Raw genomic sequence first — 10,436 nt, forward strand, 5'->3', positions numbered from 1 at the left:
AGTATGTCAGTGCAGACTATTCAAATGGAAAGAACCATTTAGATTTTTTTTTTTTTCCTTTAGAGCCTCATCTTTTTCCAGCACTGTAGCTGTTCCCCCTGGCAAGTTCCAGCTACATTCAAAATGCTCGAATAAGATGGTCTGATAAGGTTGCCTTGTCGCTTAGGTTTTTACTTATTTATGGGAAGAAATGTTTAAATGGGATTTAGGAGAAATAATTACGCAGGGAGCACAAAATGTATTTCTTACTGGTGTTTCTTCCCTCCCTCCAACCTGTTTTCTTGCTATGGGTCAGGAYTTAACAGCTCTCAAGAGTGTCTGGCTGAATAGTGGCAGGCTTCTAAATCTCAAATCAAGTGCTCTTCAAAGCACCTTACTTCACTTGAGATAAAAACTTGAGGCAGGTTTTTTTCTATCTGGCCTATTCATCAAGTATAATCTACTGAATTGTTGACATTTCTAAACACTAAAGGGATTTTAAAGATCTTATTGCTCTAAAGAGACTTACTTGTAGTACAGAATAAAGAAGTGAAATGAAAAAAAAATACTGACACATGAAAAGTACAAAACCAAATAAATGCTGGAAACAGCTGAAAGCAAATAGCTATAATTTGACATATAGTTTCTTTACAAAACACATTTTTGATGTTGGAATCTGTTCAACCCTCCCCCTAACTTTCAGATAAACAGCAATGTTCATTTTAATCAAAATTAGTCACAAAAGTCTTGCGTTTAATGTGATACCAGTTTCTGTCATTCATATTTAATATATTTGTTTTCATTTGCAGTGAARCCTACTGTCTGAAACAGAGTTGTTTAAAAAGAAATTAGTGTGACCTGTCTTTTAACCTTTCCCCTTCTTATGCTGTGTTTAARGTTCCTTTAAAGCATAAGGGTGGGCAGAATGACCACTTGGTCAATAAAGCAATTTTTCTCTTCTTTTAATAAAGAATAAAAATATCCCACTACGAGTTTTCATACCCAAACAGGTTGAGCCAATATTACAGATATTAAATTACACTTCAGGGATTTTCTRAAGTCTAAAGAGTATTTGGAAGTAACACTACAAAAGGCTTTGTTAGTTGGAGTTCTAAACTGTAGCCCTGAGTCAYGGGGGATTAGTGCTGAACAGGTATTAGAATATGAATTATGTAATGTCTACATCCTTACCTGGGATTTACAGGAACTGAACAGACTTCCTTTATCAGTGCCAGTTTTAGGGTGAGAGGACAACAAGAGCAGAAATACCTTTTTTTTTTCCTTTTCTGGCCTGCTTTTTGCCTCAGCATGAAGTGTCTTACAGGGGCATTTGTTACTGCAGAGCTGAAGTTTCCAGCTTGTGAAAAACTAAATATTAATAAATTAAAAATAATAAATATTAATAAATATTAATAATTAAAAATAACCTGGTCATCTGTTTAGCAGACCTGGTTTGTAAATGTGCAAAATTCTGTAAACCAGCAGTACATTCACCTATCTAAATGATGCTGGCTATTAAAACAAGAGATTAGGAGCAGCAGTTTACACTTATTTATACTTACTAGCCCTTTTTCATTTCTCCCATGGTGTTTTAAAGTGATTGAATAATTTCTGTTTCTCCACACATCATAATCCTGCAAAGCAGACTCAGAAAATACTTGTAGCAAAGAGCTTGTCCATGCATGAAAAACAAAATAGTAAAAAAAAAAAAAAAAGGGGTGAGAAGCTYCAGAAAATTAGTCTKCTTCTAAAAGCTATTAAATTGTTCCTATCCCTGAAGCTTTACAAATGTGATAATTGTTGTGTTCTGGTCAYGTAATATGTTTCTGCACCAAGTTGAGGCACTTCCCTGTGGCTGAAGCTCTCGTGTTTGGAGGAACAGGACTAATGAATCTTCCCTTGGGCACCTTGTTCTCCAGGTCTGAACACCCTGGAATGTCTCACAGACAGTGCTGAGCTGCCTAGCAGTGGAAATTTTGTAATTCTAGCTGACCTAAAAAAGTAAATACAAAGCACAGAGCTGTTCCCTGTGTGAAACAGCGTCCCCTCCCAGCTAACATTTACTTTTTGAGTTGGCAAAGCAGTCATTGAAATGCACTTGTAATGGAGACCTGCCAGTTTGAGTTCCCTGTGTTGGAGCAGAACYTTTCTGGGAAGTGTTGAGACCTATCTGGGCAGTTTTATCAAGAGGCAAAATGCATTTTATCAGTTAAATGGGTGCTGTTGCACACCCTCAGTAATGGGTTTTAAAGGAGGGTATTAATGAGTTTTCAGAACTGAGACAGGAGCCTGGTGATTTACAGTGAACTTTAACAGATAGTTTTGGATGCAAACTCAAATATTTGTTTAGGTTTTCAACGCAGCTGAAATTTTAGTRATCCTGGAACAGACTCTTCCTCCTCCTCACTTCCACAGCTTTTGTTTGTACACACAGTGCCTTGAACACTTCTCAAACCTCCCAGTAGAGAGACTCAAGATTCTGTAGAGCATCGTGGGCATCACCAGCAACTCTGGAACGTTTCCAGTGAGCCATCTGTGGTTTGATAGGAAATCTGCACTCTGTGGTTTGATAGGAAATCTGCACTCCGTGGTTTGATAGGAAATCTGCACTCCATTGCACGTTGCAATGTCATTCCAAGCAGGAGCAGACACTTGATTCAGTGAGAAGCTTCATAGAGTTGGAGTGAATTCCTCCCCTTGACCTTTTGGACTCCCAAGTTAAGAATTTGGTTTTAAGCTAGTCACTCAGGTTTCCTGAACAATCAGCAGATATGGACAAGCACTTGCAGGGGTTCATCTCCTAAGTCTATAATGTAGGTTAGGCTGAAGGGCTGACTTGTAGACAGCTGCAATTAGGTTGACTGAATCCATCAGGGAAGAGAATGTGACATTAATATCAGCATCCACCCAGACCTTCCTGAGAGCCCTGGAATTACTCAGACTTTCATCACAGGACACACAGTTCTCTTACGTAAGCTCGGGGAGGAGAAATTCAGCAAAAAAAAAGAACAGATCCACTGCAGAAATGTCCTTGCTTTGGAYATAGATGGTAACATCAGATTCATGAGCTACTGCTTGAACTTAGAGTTGAATATTTCCCTTCAGGATTTAGACAATATATTCCAATCTCAGCTAGAACATGCCTAGATTAATATATCTCTTCCTGCCCTCCATCTTTTCTTCAGCCTTTTGTCACTTAATTTCTTTCCCTATGGCTGTTCTCTTTCACTCATCTTTCTAATTACTTTTGCAGTTAAAAGGAAAAGTCTTTGGAACTAAAACAGCATTTCTATATCATTACATTTTTCCTTCTGCCTGGATTTTTGTCTTTAACTTCTTCCCTTTTACTGTAAATTCTTCCAGACAGTCTTTCAATTTGTGCCTGATAAGAGCTGTATCAGTATTAGTGTTCTGTGTAAGTATTTAGTCCAGTTCTGCTTGTAGGATTWTCRTGGTTTTCCCTGAGTTTAGGATCAGACAAGCAGCCTATTATATTACCATTATTACTATTATACCTATATATTACCATATATTACTATTATATTACCATTGCTGATGGACTCAGCAGAGATTTGTGGTAAATGGTTTAAGAATAGTTTGTGTAAGACTGAAATGCAGCTATGGGAGAATAGTTKGGCTCCATCCTCTCCACGAGATAAACATTGTTGATGTTGACCATCATTATTTSTGAACCAAATTTCACAACAACCATATGATTTCATCCTGACACAGGTCTAGACCAGTTGGAATGACTTTTCTGTTCCTTCCTAAGAGAGCTAATAATGGCTTCAGTGGCAAAGGGCTTACTGTTTARTCATTGACAAGAGAACTTCCATTAAATTTTATGTTTTGTGGCACCAATAAAAATCTCATGTATTTTCACAGGGATATTTTGGTATATGAATAGTTAAAAAGTTATGTCAATATAAGTGTTGCATCACTCCAGTCGACTACATATCATATAAAACAGAATTTATTTCTATATCTGGTGCCTCTCAGTTGGTGAGCTTGACAAGAGACAAAGCCAAAACTTGTAGTAACCTCCATGCCAAATATTTGAGAAAAACTTTTCGAAGAAATTTAGTTTCATACCTGCCCATCTTTGTGTTTATTTTAAGCCCAAATTACTACTGCTAATAATAAAAAATACCTAAAAGGAAAAACGTAATGCAAGTGATTGATTGTGGACATCATGAACAGAAGAGGGGACAGGAACAGGAACTGGGCCTTTCTCCTGCAGTGTGTTCCTGTGTGGGTTTTGTGGGATGGGGAGAGTTCTGCTTCARAGAGAAGTCAGTAGGATGTAAAACTCCCCAACTAAGAATCTGCATCTTTCATTTTCCCAGCATTCCTAAAATTCTTCTCCYCACCCCCCTCTTCCCCCTAAACCAAATCCCTTCGGCTTTGGTGCCTTCAGTCTTCATGGAGTTGGAGCAAATGGAAGTAGAAGGGATCTGAGAGGTCATTAACCCATCTCCCTGCCCCAAGGCAGGGCTGCAGCCATGGTAGACTAATAAGCTGCTTTTTTTATTTATTTTTTGGTCAAAGATCCAAATAAATGAATTGTAAAGATTTTTGGCAAGTTTGGATTCAGTTGGTAAAGCTTTGTGTAACTGTTAACAGGTCATCAAGGTTGACTCCAGTGAAATTACTTTAATATGAATCAAATTAAGAACAAACTATCACCTCATTTTTAATGAGATTCAATGATTTTGCATCACTCATGTTATGGATTTTTTTTGCTACAGTATTACACTTATAATAGGTATGAAAATAGAATAATGATTTTGGAGTAAATACAGACTTACTTGGGGTTTAGATTTTTGTCAATATACATATATCTGCTTATCCCATTGTTGCTAAAAACTTTTTGTATTCTTTATTGCTCARAGCATTTACAGAATATGTGATTTTACTAGCCCTCAATTAATTTTAGGAAATTGTGCTGTGTCTTGAGTGTCTTCCATCTCAATTCTCTCTGTATAAAAGGTTTGTACAGATACTCATTTCCTCAAATCTGATGAGTAATTTTTGAACTGTTTGTTTTTATCCTGTGTAATAMTGGATTTCACCAGTTGCCTCCACAGTGCAGTAGATTCCTCAGAAGAATGTGTAGCTGATATGTGTAGTTCTTTAATATTATCTCTAATATTGGACTCCTTGTTTAAGGAGTTAAACTGTGACTGGTTTCTTAAATTCAGTCATAGATTTTTATTTTATTTTTGATTCCTTTCATAATTTAAGCATGTGTACTGTTTCTATGCACTTTGTAACTGAAGTATGAACATCAGGAGAGGTTCTTAGGAAAACTGGGGTGTTCATAAGAAATCTCTGAAATGATCCCCTTGATATAGTAAGATACACTGGGAAAAGCACTTGGTGGTATTTTTGTACAGTAGGATTTTGAAAAATAAATTTCCCCCCAATCAAACTTCCAGCCAAACTAGAAATTCCTGGAATAGCCATAATGTGGTGGGATCTTTRCATCCCAGACTTACATGGCAGAGCAATGTCAGAAAACCATCATTCTGTGTTTGGTCCTCTTTGCTGGGACTGGAGTGCTCTGTGTCCCTTCTGAGCTGTCCTTTTACATAATCCCATCTCCCACTTCTGCCCTTTTTTTTTTTTTTCCAGTTGAGAACAAATAAAGTAATTAGAAGTTTTCTCCAGGCAGAGGGAGGAGCAGACACAAACTATGTAATAAGTTTTGTCTAAACTGTTTTGCTTTCGTGGTGCATGCCCTAAAGCTGTGTGYTTAGCTGGGTTCAGTGTAATTGTTGCTGCCCTGCAAAACCTCCCTGACTGCCCTAAACAGAACTCACAGCTCCCATCCTGCCCCTTTTTCCAGCTCTGCTGTGTTCCATTGGATCCTTATTCCAGAGMAGTTATTTTTCAGCCAGTGAATGAAAATTCAGAATGAAAATTCTGAAGATCCCGAGTGTAAACCTTCCTGACAGCCTCTGTGGGTGAAAATACTGTGTGATCATGGAATTAAACACAGTGTCATAGTGCAGATACACAATTGTACAAAGTACTCCAGCATTCCCTAATTTTTCACTGACAAACTTTACCTTTCTTCAAGATATGCTTTAAAAATTATCCCAAGGGAGGTGATTATAGGATCCTGTTTTCTCTTGCTCACTTTCTTTGCCACATTATGACCATTTTGCCTTAAAACACTGTTGCCCTGACAGCTTGCTCTTGGCTACAGGAAATTTTGTGGAAATTTCTGGAATATTTTTGTGGAAACGTGTAATTATTTATGATAACTTCATGTCTAGCATTTATGCCAGGGGTGAGSTTTTGCTGTCCTGTGAAAACCCACCTCTTTGGCACACTCAGTGCATTCAGCCCATTTCAGATGCAGGAATGGGAAGCATCTGAAAATGATGAAAAATTGGGGAGGAGGAGGAGAGCAAAATAGGGGATGAAGAAAACAAGAGGTTGAGGCAAGGAAGGGTAGCCTGGGGCTGAATTTCGCAGGGGATGGAAACAGAGGCTAGAGAAATACAGAGGCAAGAACGAAGAGCTTGGAAGCAGAAAGTTGATATTTTTTGTCATGAAAAGCAGTTGTAGAATGAAAGGCCTGGACAAGAAGAGCTGGGATTGCCAATGTGAGCAAAATCATCCTGATCCTCACCAGACTGATAAGAGAAAGAGAGATTGGAAAGGATGGAGGTCAGAGCCTTGGAAATTATCAGAGAAGTCTGTCCAGCAGAAAACATGTTGTCCTTAATTGGGCTTTTAAATGTGGTTGTTTGTGGTCAGCAAATACCTGAAAATGTCTGTTTATTCTGTGGTGCTGGTGTTCCAMAAGGATCACAGCCTGTTTGTGCCATCACTTATTTCCTTAGTTCAAGTGACCACAATGTCCCTGATGACCACAAAATGCCCCCAATGACCACAAAAATAAAGGCCACTGTTTAACCTGTGGATGTCTGTATAATGCCATGCAATGAATTTCCACTTTGTTTGTGGCCCAACATTTAGAATATCTTTAAACAGTGTTAAAATATTTATTAGGAATAATATTTTCAGCCCTGTATAGGGTTTTTTAAGGGATGATATTTTGAAATACCTATTCAGGCTTTGTTCTGACTGTGTTTCTGAAATTTGTAGATACCTTTTGCTGTGTGTGTGATGTGGCTCAATTCCCTGTCTCTAAAATGGAGGTAACTTTGCTGCCTTCTCTCACAAGAATATTAGGAAAATAAYACAGCTGGTATTTGTGAAGCATTCAAGTGCTTTATACTGACATGTGCTATTGAAAAGCCATTCTGGCTTCAGAACAAGGTTTGAATAGTGTACAATAAATATGTCAGGAAAGTTCAGAGTAAACAGTGACAAGAAAATAAAATACTGAATAGCCAGTGACTAAATGAGCAGTGTGCATCCTCTTCACTGAAGAAGATGGGGGAAGAAGAGTATATGTATAATGGAATATATATATTCCATATATAATGGGATATATAATGGAATATATAATGGAATATATCACGGAATATATATATATATGCTGTATCATGAAAAATACCTAATTCACATCCAACATCCAATCTGAGGATCTTTAATTTTTCACTTTTCCTATCTAAGTCTTGGCAAATTTATAAAATCTCTCAGCTTATGCCCAGTTATATAAGGAACAGCCAGCAAGGAGCTCAACAGGCACCTCATTGTAAATACAAATATTTTATTGAATTCTTATGATACTGAAGTTCCAAAGGTATTGAGTAGAAGGAAGCCATGTTTACATGCCATGATAAAAGCAAAAATGTAGGAAAAGCTGAGATTTTCCACACAGCCTCCTAAAACAGTTTTGCAGCCACTGCTGTTCTCCTGTTCCCTTCAGAAGCATGTGCATTTTAAAAGAACCACCCAGTTTAGCCTTTGCCTACTAAATCTTTCAAGAAATACACTCCTTGCATGATACCAGTTTCATAAATTATTGCACTGTGCAGAAGATGCTCAGCTGTCTCATCTGACCAGCTTTCAGTGCCTYGCTGGGTCCTAAAGCAAGCCAGTAATTCAACAAGCAAAACCTCAGTTGTRCATTAATTTTTACCTTACTTTACAAAAGTTAAATGGTAATGTCCTGTCTTTTATATATCTCTGGTGTAAAAAACCCTCAGGGGGAGGGTGGAAATATTTTTGTCATAGTTGAAAAAATCAGGTTTATTACACAAGAGCCATGTGCTCGTGGGCAGCCATGTAACCTGTGTCTCTGTTTCCCCATTTGTAAACTGGATTTAATGTTACTACAACTCACTGAGGAGGGCAAGATTTGATTAACATATATGATTTCCTTATATAAATGCAACTACTGGCACTGCTTGGTTTTATTGGCCACTGTCAGTAGGATATGAAGAGGAGACATCTTACAGAGCAATGTGCAACCAGGGTGAGCCCTCTCCATCACATAATTTATTTTCAGACTCTGTCACAATGTTTAAAATAAAACTACATTGCACCGTAGTGCTATAGAATTCAAATTATTTGATGTATAGGTTGGCATGCGGGCAAAACACTTGTTTTTAAAGGAAAAAGGTATAATTAAAGACCTTGGAAAATTAGTGTTTTGTTTGGAAAATTTTCATGGGAAAAAAAAAAACTATTCCAATGCACAGAATCGAGTATAAAAAAAGACATACAAAAACATATATAAAAACACATACAAAAACATGTATAAAAAACATACAAAAACATATATAAAAAACATACAAAAACATATATAAAAACATACAAAAACATATATAAAAAAACATACAAAAACATATAGAAAAACATACAAAACTGTTTCCAGGTCAGCCTAGAAGAGTGTCTGGGAAGTGCTTTATTCATGTGAGTAAACACCGATCAGTCAGGAAAAAAGGCATTTTGAAATAACGCTATGGAAAAAAACCAATTCTATTGCACTGATATTTTTTTTCTGTGTGTTTTTCTCTCTCTCTCTCTTTCTTCCCTCCTGCAAATCTCCTGCCACAGCGGCTGCATTTGCCTCCAGACTTGTCAGACACAGTGAGCCGCGCGAGCAAACAGGATCTGGCAGGATCCGCCAAACTGCTGAGCTCAGGATGTGGTGCCATGGCCATGGGCAACAAGCACCTGGACTTCTAGTGATTTCTRCTTAGCAGTTCCACTCAGATTTATATGACACTCTAATTACGAGTGTTAATGACTTATATAAATATTTTTCTTAATGATTTGACCCGGCAGTCTTTAAAAATACATGTTGTCATATGATGCCTTCCCTTTTTTTTTTTTTTTTTTTTTTTTTTTTTTTTTTTTTTTTTTTTTTTTTTTTTTTTTTTTTTTTTTTTTGGTTTCTTTGTACTAATTTTGGTCTTGTTTGGATTTTGGTTTTCGTTAAAGCTTCTGTTATGTTCAGTCCTGCCATTGTTCTGCTCCAGTGGAAATTTTGTTCCTTTTCTTAAAATACAAAAATTATGATTACCCTTTCATTTCTGTATTTTTTTTTACATTAAAAATAAAGGGATTTTTTCCCCAAAATAATTTTTATATACTTTCATATAATATTTTGTATGAATAATGMGTTGGATGGTTTATTGAAATAAAAGAATGGAATTAAGCAATTCATTGTCACGTGTTATTCAAAAAGCAAACTACACAGTTGTTAAAACATTCATTTCTGTAATTGAAATACCATTAAATTTCAGGAGATCTCTACGTCAGTTTATTAAATATGTAATAATAAATTTAGAATATATCAGATAGTTTTTATTCTAATATGCCATTAATTAAGAATGGGGGGGGTTTAAATCAGAATATATTATAGATAATTGTTTTGCCTTATGGCTTACATGCATTAAAATGCACTTGAATGGAATTTCCTAACCAGAGAGGAAAGAATTGATTTCCTTATGTAGTTCAAAACAGTAATCCTAAACAATTGAAGTCAGCACTATGAAATTATGTCAACAGACATAATTCAAGATTGAAATTCAAACCGACAGCTACATTAATGCTGGGAAAACCAGAAGAGTGCATTTGAGCTGGGGGAAGGATATCACAGCRAGCTGGTCTAAGGCAGGGCAGAACATACAAATAATTCAGGCTTTTGTAGCCTCAGATATACAATTTGTGAACTTCTAACTGCTTTGTATGAATCCCTGTGCCTCTCTCATCAAACAAAGGAACAGTAAAGCAAAGCTGACCTGGGAATTAAAGTGGTTTCCATTCTTTCTTCTGAGGCTGACTTCCATTTTGAAAGGTAATATCTTCATCTCTGCAGAACTTCCAAGCCAGCCAGCTGTAAGATTGCATTACAGTTTCAAAATTTAGTCTTTATAATAGTGTATTACATGGCTGGAGTGAAATTGAGTCTTCAAAGAACGTGTTAATAGGATGCAATAATGGTAACATATTTTGATGGGTTTGGAACCAAGACTTGGTGGAGTGGTTTGCTTTTTTTTTTTTTTTTTCTCCCTGCAATCCAGGTT

General features: G+C 36.7%; 1 protein-coding gene across 1 annotated transcript in view; it reads left to right on the forward strand.

Annotated features, from left to right (window-relative positions):
- The window catches only part of ELP4 (elongator acetyltransferase complex subunit 4), a 101,013-nt gene extending 91,717 nt beyond the window's left edge, over nucleotides 1-9,296 (forward strand). The window contains exon 10 of the mRNA XM_057379989.1: nucleotides 8,962-9,296. Coding sequence (XP_057235972.1) covers nucleotides 8,962-9,093 — 132 coding nt within the window. The 3' untranslated portion in view covers nucleotides 9,094-9,296. The remainder of the gene's footprint in view (nucleotides 1-8,961) is intronic.
- The last annotated feature ends 1,140 nt before the right edge of the window (nucleotides 9,297-10,436 follow it).

This window comes from Malurus melanocephalus, unplaced genomic scaffold (genome assembly GCF_030028575.1).
Source record: "Malurus melanocephalus ecotype Western Australia unplaced genomic scaffold, MMel_1.1 scaffold_429, whole genome shotgun sequence".
In the NCBI taxonomy this organism is placed as follows: domain Eukaryota; kingdom Metazoa; phylum Chordata; class Aves; order Passeriformes; family Maluridae; genus Malurus; species Malurus melanocephalus.